The sequence below is a fragment of the Lithobates pipiens genome, unplaced genomic scaffold (genome assembly GCF_037356315.1).
Source record: "Lithobates pipiens isolate NorthernLeopardFrog02 unplaced genomic scaffold, aLitPip1_a1.2 Scaffold_3, whole genome shotgun sequence".
NCBI classification, from domain to species: Eukaryota; Metazoa; Chordata; class Amphibia; order Anura; family Ranidae; genus Lithobates; species Lithobates pipiens.
In genome coordinates this window covers 254,217,975-254,238,009 of record NW_027507790.1, presented here as the reverse complement: position 1 = coordinate 254,238,009, position 20,035 = coordinate 254,217,975, and the positions used below count along the sequence as shown (strand labels likewise).

The following is a 20,035-nucleotide window of genomic DNA, read 5'->3' as shown; positions in this document are numbered from 1 at the left end:
TAGAGTTTAACCAACTGGATGTGAGAGCCTGTGTCTTACAGTATCTGGAGATGTCAAAAAGCATTAGAAAATGCATTATTTATTTTACATGCGGGTAAAAAATTGGGGTCACAAGCTTCGAAAAATACAATTGCAAGGTGGATCAAACAAGCTATTGTAGAAGCCTACAAAGGAATGAAAATGGAATGCCCTTTTTCCCCCCATGGTTCACTCCACACGGGCGCTATCGACCTCATGGGCAGAGCGAGCTGGAGCAACACCAGAACAAATTTGTCGAGCAACAACTTGGTCAAGCTACTCGACGTTTATGAAGCATTACAGATTGGACCTTATCTCAGCGCAAGACCAGGCGTTTGGGAGAAAGGTCCTTCAAGCGGTAGTCCCCCCCTAATCTGGTAAGTTCTCATTGATCCTCTCTAGTGCTGTCCTGGACAGACGACTAGAGAAAACGAGAGTTAGACTTACCGGTAACTCTGTTTCTAGGAGTCGTCCAGGACAGCATGGATTCCCTCCCTATATGCTGTTATAATGCTGGACAAGTGTTTTTATCGTTACAGAAGCCGTTTCCGGGGAACTTCTCCTTTACAAGATTGAAGGGGAAGGGACGGAAACCGCCCTTGAAAGATCTGATTTGTGTTTCCTGCCTCTGGAGGTGGAGCCCATCTCTCTAGTGCTGTCCTGGACGACTCCTAGAAACAGAGTTACCGGTAAGTCTCTCGTTTTTTAATGCAGCCCTAAAAAGTAACTGAACAAAATGAACAAAAAGAAAGAAAAAAAGACACATATGTATATAAAAAAACAGAAGGGGAATAGAAAGAAAAAAAAAAATAGAAGGGGAATGAAGGGGTAAAAAAAGAACCAAAGGAGAACTCCAGGAATGATCTTTATTGGCAACTTACACAGGTCCAGCTTGGCACAATGTAATCACCCATATTTTTTTTTTAACAATGGGGCTGCTGAAAACCATTGCAGATGCCCATTCTACATACATTTGGCTGAGCTATGTGACAGCACACCAGTCTCTGAATTAGCGGTGTTTGTATGCAAGTGAATGAGTGGCATACACCATATTACCAAAAGTATTGGGACACCTTTACTTTTATTTTTTTTATATATATATATATATATACATACACACACGCACACGCGCTTTAATGATGTCTTGGTCCATATGGTTCAACATTGAGTTGGCCCACCCTTTGCAGCTATAACAGCTTCAACTCTTCTGGGAAGGCCGTCCACTGGTTGCTCAGTCAAATTGGAACAGGAAGGGGCCATCCCCCAAACTATCCCACAAAGTTGGGAACATGAAATTGTCCAAAATGTCTTGGTATGCTGACGCCTTAAGAGTTCCGTTCACTGGAACTAAGGGGCCAAGCCCAACCCCTAAAGGAAAAAACCCACAACATAATCTCCCCCCCCCCCCAAATGATTTGGACCAGAGCACAAAGCAAAGTCCATAAAGACATGGATGAGCGAGTTTGGGGTGGAGAAACTTGACTGGCCTGCACAGAGTCCTGACCTCAACCCGATATAACACCGTTGGGATGAATTAGAACAGAGACTTTGAGCCATGGCTTCTCATCCAACATCAGTGCTTGACCTCACAAATACACTTCTGGAAGAATGGTCAAACATTCCTATAGACACACTCCTAAACCTTGTGGAAGCCTTCCCAGAAGAGTTGAAGCTGTTATAGCTGCAAAGGGTGGGCCAACTCAATATTGAACCCTACGGACTAAGACTGGGATGCCATTAAAGTTCATGTGTGTGTGAAGGCAGGTGTCCCAAAACTTTTGGTAATATAGTGTATGTTGATAGTGGCTAATCATTCGTTTGGAAAGTGATTGTATTGCAGTTACAATCGGCTAAATAAAGTATGCTACACCACGATTCCTCTTTTATGTCATTTTGGTGGTATAAAGGACCCTATTGGAGGAGGTTATCTGGCCTTTATCCAGCCACCTGGGCTCACACTGATGCAGTGCGGAACACCGCATGCAATTCACACAAGAATCGCAGCACATTCCTGTGCTAATTATATGTGGTGTCTCAGGGGTGCAATTTGGGCCATGGATTTTTGTGGCTCAAATCGCACCACATTTGCAATAAACAAATGCAGGACCCCGTTTTTTTTCTCCACCCCAGAATCAGATCACATGTGTGTGAGCACCCATTCAATCGGGGGGGTTTAAGTGCCCAGTAAGCAAGTAGTTAAAAAAGCTGCAAAAAATAAAAATAAAAAAGACATGCTCAGGTGTGAATGGAGCCTAAGCAATTTTGCTGTGCTCTTGCTTGAGACAGCATTAATTAGCCACTTCTTCTGTTACACACATGTGAAGGTTTCAATGGTTAGGACTTTGAAACAAACACTGATGAACTGTTGATTATTACTTACTTTTGAGCGCTGCAATTTTGGGTCCTACGCAAGTAGCCTCCCCACTGCTTGGGGGGGGGGGGGGGGGGGGCACGCATGATGTCGCTCACTGTATACCACGAGCAGAGAACGCCTTACATTTTTCAGTGAATGCGTTCTTTGATTGGATAAGGCTAGATCTTACCATCATCTGCACCACCTCTCCACCTTGTATTCAAGGCATCTTGGGAATGGTGGTTGGGCCAAGCAAGCAACTCCCTGTGGTCCATCTGCAGAGAGGATGCCCCTTGAGTAGCATACCATCACAGGATGTAGCGCAGAATTGTTTTTCAGCAATCATGAAATAAAGGATAATTACATTGGTGTACACGGGCCCAAATCAGTAAAAAAAAAAAAAAAAAAAACACATGACAACCTACCCAATATTGAGCAGGTCCCACTTTTGCTGGCAAAACAGCCCTGACCTGTCGCAGCATGGATGCCACTAAACCTCTGAACGTATGCTGTAGTATCTGGGACCAAGCAGTCCATAAGCAAATCCTTTACATCCTGTAAGTTGCAAGGTGGGGCCTCCATGGATCAGACTTTTTTCAGCACAATGCTCAATTGGATCGAGATTTAACTTGAGGCCAAGTCAACACCTCAAACTTGTGTTCCTCACACCATTCATGAACCATTTTTGCAGTGTGGCATTTCACATTATCATGCTGAAGGTGGCCACTGCCATGAAGGAATGTTTTCATCAAGAGCTTTACTTGGTTTAGGTAGGTGGTATGCATCAATGTAATATCCATATGAATGGCAGGACCAAAAAGTTTTCCCATTAGGACATTGCTCAAACCATCACACTGCCTCCACCGCCTTGCCTTCCTCCTATACTGAATCCTGGTGCCATCTCTTTCCCAGGTAAGCAGCACACTTGCACCCAACCATCCACATGATGTATAAAAAAAAAAAAAGAAAAAAAAAGAAAAAAAAAGAAAAAAAAGAAAAGGGCATCATCAGACCCTGCCACCTTCTTCCATTACTCCGTGGCCCAGTTCTGATGATCATTGTAGGCACAAGTCAATGTGGGCACACTGACCGGGCTGTGGTTATGCAGCCCCATACACAACAAACAAATGCCCTTTTTTCCTGCTGTCAGCTGCCATACACAAACTGAAATGCCCTTTTTTCCTGCTGTCAGCACATCAACTTCAGGGTCAAATTGCTTACTTGCTGCCTAATACCATGTAATCACTTTACCAATCAGTCATCTTAACCCTTCACACAGCCTCACTGGACTGGGTCTTTTGCTGTGGGGCCACATATATGCACAGCTATCTTTGTGCTGGGACACCGGGTCGATAAAATTAAGAAAAAAAATAGAGATGCAACAAAGGGAAGGTTTGGTGCCGAGAAAAAAAAAAAGTTAAAAAAAATATATTCTTATATTAATAATTTTTTTTATATATGTAGTCGACTTTAATATCATGAGTTTAAATGAATATGGATGACCGGCACCTTTAGCGTCACTTTATTTTCTGTTTCCACACTGGTCTGTCGCACTTCCGTTGCAGTGTTAAAAAAAAAAAAAAAAAAAAAAAAAAAATCTTGTATTCTGCATTTTTGGTCAGTTAAAAATAAGTGCACCTTCCTGTTGAAAAACATTGAACACATCAATACCGAACCTGTTTAACATTTTTGGCCTATGAAAAAACAAACCATAAGCACCGCAAAAATGGCGTGAGTTTTTGGCGCCATTAGCAGCACTTTTTGTTCCATTCGCAAAATGCAGAAAACACCTTTTTTGGCCTGCAGAAATTTCAGTGCATCGCTAGAAAAAAAAAAAAAAAAATACATAGATCAAGGTTAGGTCAAGTAAGGATCATACGGATTTTTTTTTTTTTTTTTTTAATTGGGGGGGAAAAAAAAAAAAAAAAAAAAGGAAAAATGCACACTTCCAAAAGACTTAAGTATAGCCAAAGCTATTATGGCTATGTTTCTTCTGTGGAATACAGGAGTGCAGTTGGTTCCACACTCCTGGGACCCGTTTTCACCCAACAGCAGACTAAAGGGCGCTATTGGCACTTAGACGGTCCAAGGCTCAGGCAAGATCCAGACTTTAAAGTCAGGATGCACCCAGATGCCTGGACTAGCAGCTGCCTCAGCCACTCAGAAAGCCACTCCTGCCCCTCCACAGCCCAGCACTCCAGTGACCGCTGGAAGAGCAGAGAGCTGGCAATTGCAGGCTTAAAGTGGTTTTAAAGGCTGAAGGTTTTTTTTTTTTATTATCTGAAAGCATTCTAAGTATTAAGAAAAAAGCCTGTGTGCAGCAGCAACCCTCAGCACCCTAATACTTACTTGAGGGCCCTCTGTCAAGTGTCAGCCATCCAAGATTCTCCCTCCTGATTGGCCGACTTTCACACCAGTGGCAGCCAATCAGGAGAGAGGGTGTGGGGCCAAGGCACCATGTCTGAATGGACACAAGGATCTGTGACTCGGCTTGGGTGCCCACATAGGAAGCCGCTTGCTGTGGGGTCACAAGTCAAACTTCTCTTAAGGCTGGATTCACACCCATGCATTTGTAGTGCTTTTTGCACTACAGTACATTTAACATGGTTTCCTATGGAACATGTTCTGTAGCACAAATCTGCAAAATACATAGGTGTGAATCAAGCCTAAGACTTTCCCATTTTCCAATCCAGTATGCAAATAAGGAACTCTTACTTCGTCTTGCATTCTGATGTGCTGGAATTACTGAATAGCAGGCAAGACTAACCAAACCAAACAAAAAACCAGAAGGGAGGCAACACCATATTTGGTGGATTCCACTCAAAATTCCTGGACCTGAAGACATTAAGCCAAGATGAGGCACAAATGCCCACTTTGTTTTTGAAAAGCAGGAAGTTGGAGAGTAAAACCCCTGAAACTGTTCTGCTACAGGGACTTCTGACAGCATCAGACATTTGACAGATACTTTCTATGGAGAAATCTGTGGTCTACAAGTCCCCCAAATCCCTCTTCTGCCCTTAAAGCAGAGGTCCACCCTAAAGTGGACCTTCCGCTCATTGGAACCCTCCCCCCTCCGGCGCCACAATTGGCACCTTTCAGGGGGGGGGGGGGGTGCAGGTACCTGTACAGTACAGGTATCTGCACCCACTTCCGGCGTAGATTCTGCAGAATCTACGTCCCTTTCCGAAGGTCCCCCGCTACCTGCTGGGAAACACACGGATCACAGAGACAGCGGGGACCATCCGTATTGCGCAGCGCGACTCACGCATGCGCAGTAGGGAAACAGGAAATGAAGCCGAAAGGCTCCACTTCCTGATTCCCATAGCCAAGGCAGCGGCAGCACCTGAGAGACGATCGAGAGATCGGCTTCGGGTGCCGACATCGTGGGCGCGCTGGGCGGGCAAGTGTCATTATTTTAAAAGTCAGCAGCTGCAGTATTTTTAGCTGCTGGCTTTTAAAAAGGCGGACTCCCACTTTAAAAGCATTAAGAAAAAAAAAAAAAGTTTTTGAAAAGTTTTGGATTTTTTTTTTTTTTAAATGGTTAAATGGTGCTGTTGACATTCAGTCAAAACGGAAGTGAGGTCAGGGTCAACGCTTCTAGGTTACCATATCTGATCAAGGGTTTGCTCAGCGTTTCGGCTGGTTTGACGGGAGAGCCAGAGTAAGCCACGGAAGTGGCGTCCCCTCCTGATGCTTGTTAGAGCAAACCAGTGGATAAATAATATAGCTTTCACAAGAGCCAACCGCTGGCTCTAATAAACAGTAGTGGGGCTGTAAGCATTATCCCAGTATAACAACTTGATGTCCAGCAGCATACAGGGTTGCTGGTCAACAAGTAGTTTAAAACTTAAAATGAAGGCCATCTTCCCCTTTAACAAAGAAAAAAAAAAAAAAAAAAAAAAAAAAAAAAAAAAAAGTGGTGCACTGGTTAGCAGAGTAGAAGCCCATGTTAAATCAGAGGATGAGCAAACTCTCCCCTGCATTTGCTTTGCTATACGAAATAGTAATTATCTACCCTCATTTTCAAATAGAATTAGCGGTAGTGGCGATTGAGCATTTCCAAACTTTTCCTCAGCAGCAGTTGCCCAGGGGTTTCCAGAGAGGACATGATTGCCATCTCACTTCTATGGGAATTATTACATGAACACACAAGTGCCCGGTTTTCAATTGACAGTTTTAAGACTGACGAGACAAACAGGATTTAGAAGGATGTAATTTATTTCTGTACATTGCTTTTAGTCCCGAGCCAAGAGTTTTTGCTTCTTCAATTTCTTCTGAGAGATCTGCAATGAATAAAAAGCAAAAATGTTATTCCTCAAACTACACCGATGTTTGTTATAACAGCAGTAATGCATCACAAAGTGGCAATAATGTAATCTGCCTGAATACCGATAATGACTAGGATAATGATTTTCACTGCATGAAAAATCTACAGACTTTAAAGCGAAATTCACCTTTTCAAGTGTGCCAGCTTATAATAGGTTAAGTCCAACAAGATGCATGTCACCTTGTGGATAGCCCATTTACAATTTAGCTGACCGCAGGGAGTACAGCCATTGATATACTGCCAGGAGTAATACTGCTTTCTCACACAGCAGCCACTCTGCCCACTCACAGCTTTTTAACTTCAGGATCCGAGACATTGTGGTCTACGATCAAAACGCTGAAGTACAGCTGTACTTCCAGCACACAGTAAAAATGCAAGTCCATGAGGTGGCAAACACTTTGTTGGACTTAACCCACATTAAGCTTGCACATTTTTTTTTTTTTTTTAAATAAAAAGTGACTGAATTTCTGAAGTTCTTAAAGTACGTAAAGTCAGACGTTTTTTTTTTTTATCTTTGTGTATTCTCTGCATTAAGATAATAAACCTGTGTAAAGCAGCACCACTAATACTTATCTAAGCGCCATCTCTCTACAGCAATGTCCACAAGTGCCTTGAACGCCCAGGACTCTCCTGACAGCAGTCTGTGCCAAACTCATTTAACCAATCAGGGCCGAACCAAAGTTCCATGTCCAAATGGATACACGGAGCTGAAGCTTGGCTTGGGTGTACCCATAGCAAGCTGTTGCTGTGAGAGTAATCGACAGAAAGGAGGGGCCAGGAGAGCCAAGCCAGGGAACCAAGAAAAGAGGAGGATCCCAGCTACTCCATGCAAAACCAAACTGCACAGAGGTGGCAAGTAGAACTTTTAAAACACACGCGACTTAAAAAAGTTCACATTTTTAGATAGGAGTGGAGAGGGATTAGTGTTCTAATCCCCTGAATTCAGTTTTTTTCCCCCCAGTTGTCAGTTTATTTTGCCGTCTGCTTCTTCGTTAGAGAGATTCATCCTATTCTCTCGTTTACCATTATTAGTGAACGTTAAAGAGACTGCAAATCCCCTGAAATGTATTTAAAAATCTCCCCTGCAAGACAATGGCATAATGAGCTAGTATGCATAGTATACTAGCTCATTATGCAATACTTTCCTTAGAACGACGCCTTGCAGTGCCACCCGCACTCCGCTCCCACGGCCAATTTTTCACTGGAGTTACTTCAGGGTTTGCAGGCTCCAGCGATGTGATTGGCTGGAGCCACAATGTCACTCCCACGAATGCGCTGCCAGTAACGGCAAGGATACTGAAGAAATGGCACAAGCAGCCAGTTTCTTCAGTGCACATGTGCCAATGACATTGGCAGCAGCACACATCGTAAATATCTCCTTAAGCTGTGCAAGTTTAGGAGATTTACAGTACTTACTGGTAAAGCTTTTATAGCCTTACCTGTAGGTACAAGGGGTAACAGTTTACAACCACTTTAAAAAGGGAATACCATATTTTGGTTTGTCTTCAAAAGATAGGAAATCTTCCAATGGGGACATAGGTGTCCCCAAGGAATTCCTTGCTGCCCCATTGGCTGTGCAACAGGAAATGAAGGGAAAGCTCCACAATGGGAGACGGGGAGGGAAGAGAGATAGATCTATCCATCTAACCCTCCCTTGCCCTATCCAAAGTGAAAAAAAGCTTCATCTATTGTTCTACTTTAAGTGTCAAGTCCACCATTCATACCACTTTTTAGAATAGGATTGCGCCAATACCTTTGTGGTGTAGTTTGAGACCCTATAATACAACTGCAAAGAATCACATGCAGTTTCCTGTGTGAACCCAGACTGAAGTCACTATAACAAGCCTTGGTTCACACATGATACATTTTTTTTTTACAGGTTAGCAGTTTAGAGTTGGAGGAGGTCTAGTGCTAGAATTATTGTTCACTATAACGTTTGCAGCAATACCTCACATGCGGTAAAAACACCATTCACATTTGCAGGCACGGCCACTTCTGCACAAGGGGATAGGGGCACTTTAAAAATGTTATATATAAAAAAAAAAATTTTTTAACACTGTCCCTTGCATTTCTTGTGATTAAAACATCCCCTGTGATAGCAAATGCATGACAGATCCTCTTTATGGAGAAATCTATAAGACCCCAAATCTCTCCTCTACACTGGAAGTCTTCCAGAACACCAACCTGGAAATACACTTGCTGTCAAGGAAGATTAGGACAATTCCTCGCCCGTAAATGGTATTTCAAGGAATATTTCAGGACAGCAAGGCTACTTGCTTCTCCTCTTGGGCTGCTGTTCTAATTGAAGATTGGGGAAATGTCTATATACACAGCAAATAGTCAAATTGCATAGTACAAATGCCAATACTCAAAAGTATTAGAGAAACCAAACGCCCCCCCCCCACACAAAATATGCTCCAAACTTTTTTTTGAGTTGCTCAGACGGTAAGTTGGTTTCATGGTTATTCCAAAGGTGTCCTAAGAGTCATCATTGCAACTCCTAAAAGAACAGAGCCCCAACAAGTAAAAACCATCAAGGTAAAAAGTTTCCTGTAAGCCACCATCATAGCGGAGAAAAGAAACGCATTGCTTTTAGTGACATCTTTCAAATACTTGGTGGCCTCAACCATGTGCATGCCTTTTTTCTTTTTCAAATTTGTGTTTTTACACAGTTCCTTTTAAAAAATTGATCACGTTTATGCCTATTGCAAACATACCTTGAGATAGAAATAAGGCATGACAGGTTCTCTTTATGGGGAGAGCTGGGGTCTATAAGGCTACAAAATCTCTCGTCTACTCTGGGAGGCATGAGAAAGGGGGGGGGGGGGGGGGGGGGGGTGTTGGAAACACCACACACATTGATCTCCGCTTTCCAGAGGGAGGAAGAAGAAGAAAAAAAAAAGTGCATCCTTTACAGGGGAGGGGAGGGGACATCATGAATCCGCTTCCAGCCTCCCAGGAGCCTAAAGATGGCTGGGGACCGTCTGGTCCACAGCAGTCTGTGGTAACCCAGAGGAAGAGCTGGATTGGATCCCAGGCTCTCTGATCACATGGGAGAGCCTGCAGAGGCGGCGGTGCAAAGGAATTGGCACCATTGCAGTTAGAGGAGACACACACATGCCGCCTATGAAGTGTACGTACCTTTTTCTTCTGGGCAATTTCCTCCTCTGGTTTGGGGACAATTTGCTCCTTTTCAGTTAAGATCATCTCAATGTGGCAAGGGGAGCTCATGTAAGGGTTGATTCGCCCGTGAGCACGGTAGGTTCGTCTGCGCATCTTGGGAGCCTTGTTCACCTGAATGTGCTCAATGACCAGAGAATCAACATCCAAACCCTGGGAAGAAAAAAATAAAATAAAAAATCACATTAAAAAACAGAAAAAAAATAGAAAAATCCATTCTGCATAAAGTGTGCTGGTAGCTCAGATATAAAGTTTGTTTCATGTTTTTACTCCAAAGGTGTCCTAAGAGTCATCATCGCCACCAGCAATGCATATTATGGAACAGTAATAAAATTACAGCATTTGTTTAGAAAGAGGAGATGCAACTAAGTTTTAGACATTGGAAATAAATAGAAAACCCTGCGAGTGCTGCATTGGGTACCTCATGCGGGAAAATAAGTTTTATCCCCATGGTAGTTTGTGCATTCATCCCAGTAAGGGCATAGGTGTCAAGTCATCACCAATATGTTTTACAATAAATGGGGCAGGAAGCCAAGAAAGTCAATATGTGAGCCGAATTCCAATTAAGCATGCAAAACACTCAATTTTCTCTCAACAAAAAAACAGAAAGTTCGAAACATGAGACGTGCTTTTAGTATTTTGTTTTCCTACTGAGAAGTTTCTCTTCACCTGTCCTATTAATACAAAAAGTGAGCAACACCAGACAGTCTAATGCCCCGGTACACACGACCTTTGACGGTCTTCCCGACAGACTTTCAGCAGAGTTCCGAACTAACTTGGCCACGCACAAGCACACCAAAGTCCGACGGATTCAAACGTGATGACGTACAACCGGACTAGGATAAGGAAGTTCATAGCCAGTAGCCAATAGATGCCCTAGCGTCGGTTTTCATCCGGACTAGCATACAAACTGATTTTTTTTTTTAGACCGGACTCAAGTCCGTCGGAAAGATTTGAAACACGTTTTAAATCTAAAGTCCGTCTGATTTTTTGACAGCAAAGGTCCGATTATGCCCACACACGATTGAATTGTCTGGCGGAATCATTCCATCGGACCTAGTCCGTTGAAAAGTCAGCATTACAGTTTACATATACCATAAAATAAAGCTTTGATTCAAGTTTTAAGCTCTGGCATTCAAACAGTCCATACAAGCTAGTTAGTGGACAGAAATTGCCTAAAGTCCAGAAAACTATATGGAGACGGATTAAAGCAGCACACACACACACCTTGAGTTCTGCATTGCTCTCAGCATTCTTCAGCATGTGCAGGAGGAATTCTGCACTCTTCTTGGGCCAACGTCCCTGTGTCCAGTCCCACTGTTTGGCCTGTAGGGTAAGAAATCGATTAGTCAATTTTTGGTCATTAGGTAGGGTGTAAGTGTAATTGATTTATAGCAATCAACTTTAAAGATTATATAATGTCACATTTACTGTTGCACTCCAATTTAAATAAAGAGATATATATATATATATATATATATATATGTGTACATGCTGGGTCTTAGGGGACCGTTTAGAACACGTCTGCAGTTTAGAGGTTTAAAGCTTGGTTTAGGGGGGCGCGCGGATAGAATTATTTTTTTTTTTTTTTACACACAGGCACCCACTCCCACCAGCACTCAGATCACCTAGGTGGGAAGTGGAAGTTCTTCTCTACCCCTCCTTGCAGTCTTCATATCACAAGTCCCAGAAGACTGCGGGGCCATTCACAAGGTACAGCGTAGCTCATGTATGAGCAGCTGCAAGCAGCATAGCTGGCTGCCACAAGTTATTATGCCAACACTGGGAATCCAAAGTCTAATGAGGAACTAGCCCAGGTAAAGACAGCAGTATCCCTGGAGAGGTAAATGTCCTTTTATTAAGTCAGCAGATATAGGTTTTATACCCCACAGAGTGAACAACCTCTTTAAGGAATTTTTGTACCCAATTTCAAATGGGGGGGGATCTGAATTATTTTGGGGGAAGAAACAAAGGACCCAATAAACAGTTCCCAGGGGACCATAAATAGAAGTGCTCTTTGGAAAAAAAAAAACTCTAGATTATCAAATTCATCTTCAGATAGAATCACAATACCAGAACTACGGCTTGTTTTGATGTGGAGGCTACAAAAGTCAGATGAAAGCTTTTTAACTTTCAGGAAGGCTTGTCCCTGTTTGGAAGTATTTGTAATTGTACTAAGAACAGTCAAAAATTCAGTCATAAGTTCATAATTCAAAATGGCAAAAGTTCCCCATTAATCCTAACAGTGGTAGTATTAACAGGATTCTTCCAGGACAACAACCTAGAAGTAGGCTTGCTGTCCTGGAAGAGGGAAAAAAAAAAAAAAAGTCCTGTTCGTTGTGCTGGCATTTCAAGGAATCTTCAGGCTGCTGTTCAGATTTAAGATTAGGGAAATCAATAAGTACAAAGAAAATAGTTGAAATGCATAGTACAAATTACATATACTCAAAAAGTATTAAGACAAAATAAAGTTCCAAACAATTCTAAAGAGTTGCTCAGACGGTAAGTTGGTTTCATGGTTATTCCAAAGGTGTCCTAAGATAGTCATCATTGCAACTTCTAATAGAACGGAGCCCGACAAGTATCAAGGTAAAGTTTCCTGTAAACCAACCTGGGCACACCTGCCAACACCTCCGTTGTAGCGGCGAAAAGGAACGCATTGCTTCTTTAAGGTGACATCTTTCAAATACTTGGTGGCCTTACGAATGTGCATGCCCTTGATAGCTTGAGCTGTCTCACGAGTGTTCTTGAAGGAAAGCAGTTAGGGTTTAAAATCTACTTTTAAAAATGTAACAGGAAGACAATTTGTTTACTGGGTAATAAAACAACTTTTTAATGCAGTTATCAGCTCATCTCACTCTTTCCTCTCCCCTACAGCAAGCCGATACAGGGGAAATGTGACTGGAGCGACCAGGAAACAAGTATATACACATCTTACCTTTACATGGAAGTGTTAGGTGTAAGCTGGTATTCTACTTAAGTGCTAGTTCACACCAGACGCAGTTCCATGTGCTTTTTTTCTGCACTAAAAATACATGGAAAACACTGCATGCATTTCAACGGCTCTAGTTCACACCATGCAGTCAGTTTCCGGTGCAGAAACTGACTGCATGGTGTGAACTTGAACACTGTGCATGCATTTTGTGCATAAAAAAAAAATAAAGAGCGCATGGAACTGAACGGCATCTGGTGTGAAATGGTCCTTAAAGCGTAGCTCCACCCAAAAGAGGAAGCTCCGCTTGTGCACACCCCACACTTTTTTTTTTAAAGTGCATTATTTTTTCCCTACAGTGGCCTGCAAAGCAATGAACCCATTATCAGTGGATCCGGGGTGCAACATCAGGCTCCTTCAGACAAGCCCCACAAATTTCAGCTTGTGCCTCTGTACAGGCTGTCAGTTTGAAAGCTGCAAGGCTTGTGAATGAACTGAGTGCTCATCAGCGCCATCGCAGTTCATTGAGAACTACAAGCCATCTGCCAATTAGAGGTAATATACTGCTCCAGGTAGCAATTCAGGGAATTGACTTCCCCTGCACTGCATGTGTGTGCTGGCTCTGTATGCAAGATACAAGCAAAAGGAAAAAAGATCCCAGGGGTAGCCACACTCCAAGTGATGTCTTTATTGAATGGAAAGCAGTACAAACAGCATACAGTCACAGATGAACTGCTAACGCATTTCACATTTGTTTACAGGTGCCTTTCATTCACAGATTACTGTGAATGAATGGTGCGGCTGTGTAGGCGGAGAGCTGCACTGTTCTCAAAATGCAACAACTGGTGCGGGGAGGGGAACATGGGGGTGAGGACAGGTGCTGGAGCACGTTATACCCGAAATATGGATGTAATGTGTAACATACACCAAAAAAGGTGAACTTAACCTTTAAAGAAAAAATAGGCTTATTTAGTAAAACTGCAGTGTGCAAAATCTGGAGCAGCGCTAGACAGAAATCAGTTTCCATTTTTTTTATTGTCAAAGTTGAAATTCACCAATCTGAAGTTAGAAGCTGGTTGGACTACAATGCTCAGCTGCTCCAGATTTTACACTCTTCACAGTTTTCTGTTTTTTGTAAATCAACCCCATATAAGCCTTCATTTTTTTTCCATATACCCACAAAAGAGTCCCCTTGATGTAAACAGTCAGTGTAGACAGTTTTAAAAAAAAACCGCTGCTTCAGCATACAGTGCATATATACACAGCTATAAACAATGAAACACATTATGATGTTGGAAAAAATGACTATGGGTCCCATATTCTTACAATTCAAAGGTCTGGAAAATACATAATATTTGCTGCTCAGAACTCTTGATTATTTTTCATAAATATATCAAAGGTGTCCTAAGAAAACATCACAGCAGCAAAGATAGATTACCAACCATGTACTAAAAAACAAACAAAAATATCTTACCTTGAAGTGCACTCGCAAGTTGGAACCCCGAGCCTTGCATGCTACAGAGAACATTACAGAAAAGTATTAGTCATACAATTAATGGTCATCCAAACATTTATGAAAAGATTCAGAATACTTAAAGCGGAGCTCCACTCAAAATGGGGAAGCTTCGATTGTTCGCACCCTCCACTGACACATTTGGCACTGGGGGGGGGGGGGGTTAGGTACCTGCTCCAACTTCCAGGTAAGATCGATTAGGTCCGACCCCTCTCCTTCTGGGACACACAGGTTGGGATCATTTAAAAGTGCAGCACGGCTCGCACATGTGCAGCAAGAAACCGGCTGTAAAGCCTGAAGTCTTCACTGCTGGTTTCCCTTACTTACAATGCCGGCACCTGCACCTGAAGCCGACTGACGGATTGGCTAGGGGTACCGACATCGCATGATCCTTAGACAAATAAGCGTCCTTATATTAAAAGCCAAGAGCTACAGTATTTGTAGCTTCTGATTTTTTATTTAATAGACTGCAGCTCCTCTCTAAAGCGGAGTTTCACTTGTTTTTCAGTTTATTAAAAGTCAGCAGCTACAAAAAGTGTAGCTGCTGACTTTTAACAGACACTCACCTGTCCCACGGCCCAGCGATGTGGCCGCCCGAGGCCTTGCTCCTCTCCCCCTTGCTGGCATCACTACTGTGGGATTTGATCAAAGATTGTATGGCTCAGAGCAGTGGGTAACAAAGTCTTACTTTGGAAAGTGTGCAGTCAGGGTGTCCAAGCTGAGGTGTCCTCCCATACACCAATAGACAAACGGTCATCGATCAAAAGCAGCCGGCAACTCCATACCAACAAGTGTATTTTCAAGCCTTCACAGCGAGTAGTCAGCAGCAGACTGTCACTACTGTGGGCACCCAGGCAGCGACAGCTAGCGGCTCATGGCCGGGCATGCACTGCACATATACGAGTCGCGCTGTGCTCGCCTAGTGAGCAGGCAATCTTCTGGGACCTGTGATGTGTCCCAAAAGATTGCAGAAAGGAAGGGACCGCCTAGGGGGAGGAGGAGTCACCTAGGTGGCCAGAAGACAGTAAGAAGTGGGACAGGAAGTACCTGTATTTAAAAAAAAAAAAAGCCAACATGCCAAATGTGGCATGTAAGGGGGTGAAGAGTGCTTAAAGAAGTTCCACTTTTGGGTGGAACTCTACTTTAAAGAACAGCCCCAGGCGCCTTCAGAAAATGTTTTAAGTTAGCAGCTATAAATACAATAGCTGCTTACTTTTAATACAGAGGACAGTTACCTATCCAGGGATCCAGCAATGTCCCCACCTAAGCAGATTCTTCAATCGGCTTCGGGTGCAGGCGCCAGCATCTGTAGAGAAGTACGGAGTGAAGGTTTGTGGCATTACAGCCTCTTTCAAAACGGCACATGGACGAGTCACGCCATACCTTGTGAATTGTCCCGCAGTCTCCTGGGACCTGTGTGTGTCTCAGAAGATTGCATTGGAAAGAAGGGGGATCCGAACTTCCAGCTCAGATTGCTGTGGAAGGGAGGAGTGCAAACAAGCAGAGCTTCCCCTTTTTTGGTAGCGCTGCGCTTTAAGATACAATTACATTCAACAAAGACAACACAATCACAATTAAATGGAAACAAGACCTAACATCACAAATTACTTACATTTTGTTGGGTTTTCGGGGTCAAGCGAGTAGCGGACCATTTTGAGATATTACCTGGAAGGAAAAGAAAAAGGGGGGTACAGAGTTCAGATAAACGTGGTTATACTATCAGAATTATTATTATGGATTATCACAGCTGCTCAGATACAATTTTTTTTTTTCATAATTAATTCCAAAGGTGTCCTAAGAAGGTCATCATAGCAGCTTTCAACAAAGTACAGCAAAGGCCCGATTCCCACCTATGCAGATTGATTTTTGCTCTGTTCCTGCAGTGGTCTTTACAGTGCGTTTGCCTTGCAGGAGAGGCGGCTGACAACGGAAGCCCCATAGTAACTCTACAGGTGGCGCCACTTCCAAGCCGTTAATTTTGTCGACAATGATTATTTTAGTCGACTAAACCAACCGAGATGGCTAAAATATGACTAAAACTAAAATGCCATTTTAGTCAAAAGACTAAAACTAAATAGAAATTTGACTTCAATAGTAACACTGGTCTGTAGTGCATGTTCACACCTCAATACCATAATAAATAACATGAGATTTGTCACTCCAGCAGTATATAATGAGTCTGGAAATGTAATGTACTGGAGATTTAGTCGACTAAAACAACTGCAGAAGACTACAATGGCTAAAACTAAAATGCCATTAGTCCCAAGACTAAAACTAAATTGAAATTTGCTGCCAAAATTAACACTGCTCCTCTGCAGAGCTTCCACCACTAGAGACCGGAGCGGCTTCAGAAAGGCTATGTATAGCGATTTCTTCTTTACATGTAATCTACATTAATATAAATAAATATTAGAGCTTTGCTGCCTGCAGTTTGAGACTTAAGTTTTAGGCTGACTTTCCACAGACCCCTTTCACTCTGGGGCGCTTTTCAGGCATTTTAGTGCTAAAAATAGCGCCTCTTAAACCACCCCAGTGTGAAAGCTGGAGTGCTTCCAGGACGGGAAAAAATAAAGAAATAAAATCCTGCAAGCAGGACTGAGGTGGACACAAGCCGGGGGTCCCCCCGCCAACCCCCACCCCGCAGACACACCGGGGTGCCCTACCAACCCCCCCATTGGAGACACACCGTGGTCCCCCTGTCAACAAGCACCCCACCCCCAAAGACACACCAGGGTCCCCCTGTCAACCCCCCACCCCCGGACACACACCGGGGTCCCCTACCAACCAACCCCCATTGGATACACATGAGGTCTCACTGCCAACCCCACAGACACACCGGGATCTCCCTACCAACCCCCATTGGAGACATACCAGGGTCCCCCTGTCCACCAACCCCCCCCCCCCACACACACAAACATATCGGGGTCCCCTGCCAACGCACCCCCATTGGAGACACACCGGGGTCCCCCTGCCAAAACAACCCCCCCCCCCCCCGAGACACACCGGGGTCCCCCTAGTGCTGAGTCACAGAGCAGAGAAAACCATGCCCCCCTCGTGAGGCTCTCGCTATGGTGACAGGCCTGTACACAGGAGACACCACACTCCATTACACTGAGCCCTTCTGGATCTCCGGACAACAGGCCTAATCCCCGGACTCTCCCCCGCACCCATATCATCCCTCCTCTCATCCTCACCCTGCGCCCTCATCCCCCCGCACAGTCCCGGCACACAGGGGCCAGCGATGGCGGAGATATCGCACGGATTGGCCGCCGAGATCGGGAGAAGACCGCCGCCGCCATGTCTCACTCACCTCAGGCCGCGCAGGAAGAGGGCTCGCACAGCACTCTGGGAACGGTATCACGGCGCCAACTCTCGCGAGAGACGAGATTTTGAAAGCGGCGGCCATATTGCCAACCATTGCCAGCCAGCCAACCATTGCGAGTGCTGGGTGTAGCAAGATGGCGATGACGGAACGTCACTTCTGTAACAAATTCTGACGGGTCGCCTAATCTGACGAAACACCTGCCAACCAGCGGACTGTGCACAGAGGGGAATTTATCAAAAAGGAAGCAGATGTGCATGGCAACCAGTCAGCTTCTATGTTTTATTTCAAAGTTTAAATGAACAAGCTGATGAAAGTCGCTGATTGGTTGCCCATGCACAGCTGGTCCAGATTCTGGGGTCAGTTCACTTAAGAGATAAATAACGGGCACAAAAAGGTGGTAAAATAACCCTTGCGGAAAATCAGTTGTGAAAGTGCAATCCACTAAGAAATAAAAAATCCACAAAATAGGGGATAGATTTATGGTATTTTTTCTACTAGTAATGGTGGGCATCTGCGATTCTTATCGGGACTGCGACATTGCGGCAGACAGATCGGACACATTTCACACTATTTTGGGACCATTGACATTTATACAGCGATCAGCGCTATAAATAGCCATTGATAACTGTATAAATTACACTGGCAGGGAAGGAGTTAACACTAGGGGTCGATCAAGGGGTTAAATTTGTGTCCTAGGGAGTAGTTCTAACTGCGGGGGAGTGGACTGCCTGGGTGAGGGGAGCGATTGTTGTTCCTAAGCAGTAGGAACAACAGATCGCTCTCCTCACTGCTGACAGAATGGAGATCTGTCTGTTTACATTGGCAGATCTCCGTTCTCTCCTTCTCAGGGGCAATCGCGGGTAGCCGACGGCCAGCGCGGCTGCCAGCCACACGCACGGGCTCCTACATCACACCACGCGTGCCCTATACTCCTTAAAGCGCCCGCCATACAGCTACAGTGATTTGTGCAGGAGTGCCACTCTGCCACCATCAATCGACGGCGGGCGGTTAAGGAGGCACTGCACTTGCACTGCAGTGCCAAGACACGTGGCCGGTCAAAGCTCTCATCCGACTTGCAGCAGGAACACTCAGCAGGGCGCAGAACTGAAACAGCAGACAGCCGGGCAGACACTCGAACAGGGGGGTAAGCCAGGATCAGAGACAGAAGGGTAGTCATAGGACTAGCCAGGGTCATCAGCAGGAGGGCAACGAGGTACCAAATCAGGAGCAGAGCCAAAGTCAGGTACGAGCCGGGTCACCAACTAGCAACAAGACAGAAGCAGGTAGACATGTGCACTCTCAAAAAAATTTGTTCGTTTTCATTTTCGTTTCATTCATTGCTTTTTTTTTCCGGGTCATTCATTAAGATCGAAATTCATTATTTCAATTAAATTCGTAAAAATCCAAAATTTCTAAAATTCGAATATCCCGAAAATAAGAACAAAAATTCAAAAATCCAAAAATAAGGCCGAAAATCTGAAAAATTAGAAAACAGGAGCAAAATTCAGAAAGTTCGAAAGAATCAAAATCCGAAAATAAGAATGAAAATCCAAAAACCTGAAAAGTAAAAGATTAAAAAAATCCAAAATAATTTCATTTAATGTAATAATTAACTAACTAATAATAACTAAATTTGTAACTCTGAATAAATGCATATTCGTTACGTTCACTACGTAATATATACACATTTATCCGAAGTTACGAATTATCCGTAATAATGAATGCCGCATCTAAACAAATTAACGTAACAAATTAATAATAAATAATAATTTTTTTACAATTATTATTTTTATTATTCTTCTTCTTATTATGTTATGTTCCATTTGTTTAGATGTGGCATTCGTTATTTTGGATGATTTGTAACTTCGGATAAATTCAAAATTCATTACGTTTACTAACAAGTGAAACATTTTGGATGATTTGTAACTTTGGATAAATTCATATTCGTTATGTTTAATAACAAGTGAAACAAAATTCCAAGACCTATAATTTAATAATTAGTAATAGTTATTATTAGATAATTAGTTATTTGTGATTTTTGGGTTTTGAAATTTTAGGATTTTCGTTCTTATTTTTCGAATTCTCAGATTTTCGAAATTTCCGATTTTTGAATTGAAGATTTTCGTTCTTTTGGATTTTCACATTTCGGATTTTCGAATTTTGGATTTTCAAATTTCCAGATTTTCGTTCTTTCGAATTTTGGATTTTCATTTTTTCGAATTTTCACATTTTCAAAATTTCAGAAAATTTTGTTAATCGGGTTTTCGTTAATTTGAATATTTCCAAATTAATGAATTTGTCAAATTTCTTTGAAAAACGAATTCAGAATTGCACATGTTTAGAAGCAGGATCCGAGATCAGGTCGCGGGTAAGCCGGGTCAGTAATC

At 43.2% G+C, this 20,035-nt stretch overlaps 1 protein-coding gene and 5 non-coding genes across 6 annotated transcripts; all 6 read right to left on the bottom strand.

The window, feature by feature from the left end:
• Positions 1-6,571: 6,571 nt before the first annotated feature.
• Positions 6,572-16,086, bottom strand: RPL17 (ribosomal protein L17). Its single transcript, XM_077463055.1, has 6 exons — positions 15,936-16,086; positions 14,285-14,325; positions 12,490-12,624; positions 11,106-11,204; positions 9,840-10,031; positions 6,572-6,654 (listed from the first exon to the last, which is right to left on the bottom strand). The coding sequence occupies exons 1-6, from the start codon at positions 15,973-15,975 to the stop codon at positions 6,607-6,609; spliced, it is 555 nt and encodes a 184-aa protein (XP_077319181.1). The 5' UTR covers positions 15,976-16,086; the 3' UTR covers positions 6,572-6,606.
• LOC143941507 (small nucleolar RNA SNORD58) lies at positions 9,132-9,195 on the bottom strand. Its single transcript, XR_013264197.1, has one exon. It is a non-coding gene; the product is annotated as a small nucleolar RNA SNORD58 (small nucleolar RNA).
• LOC143941509 (small nucleolar RNA SNORD58) lies at positions 10,114-10,179 on the bottom strand. The gene has a single exon (XR_013264199.1). It is a non-coding gene; the product is annotated as a small nucleolar RNA SNORD58 (small nucleolar RNA).
• LOC143941504 (small nucleolar RNA SNORD58) lies at positions 12,369-12,434 on the bottom strand. Its single transcript, XR_013264194.1, has one exon. It is a non-coding gene; the product is annotated as a small nucleolar RNA SNORD58 (small nucleolar RNA).
• On the bottom strand, positions 14,168-14,234 carry LOC143941508 (small nucleolar RNA SNORD58). The gene has a single exon (XR_013264198.1). It is a non-coding gene; the product is annotated as a small nucleolar RNA SNORD58 (small nucleolar RNA).
• LOC143941505 (small nucleolar RNA SNORD58) lies at positions 16,070-16,138 on the bottom strand. Its single transcript, XR_013264195.1, has one exon. It is a non-coding gene; the product is annotated as a small nucleolar RNA SNORD58 (small nucleolar RNA).
• Between the last annotated feature and the right edge of the window lie 3,897 nt (positions 16,139-20,035).

What these genes read in the sequence shown, in the direction of transcription:
- RPL17 (XM_077463055.1), bottom strand. Translation starts at nt 15,975, where the DNA reads ATGGTCCGCTACTCGCTTGACCCCGAAAACCCAACAAAAT. An exon ending in CCCCGAAAACCCAACAAAAT is followed by an intron (nt 14,326 to 15,935) that starts GTAAGTAATTTG and finishes TGTTCTCTGTAG; the next exon opens with CATGCAAGGCTCGGGGTTCC. An exon ending in AGAGCAATGCAGAACTCAAG is followed by an intron (nt 10,032 to 11,105) that starts GTGTGTGTGTGT and finishes TTTTCTTCCCAG; the next exon opens with GGTTTGGATGTTGATTCTCT.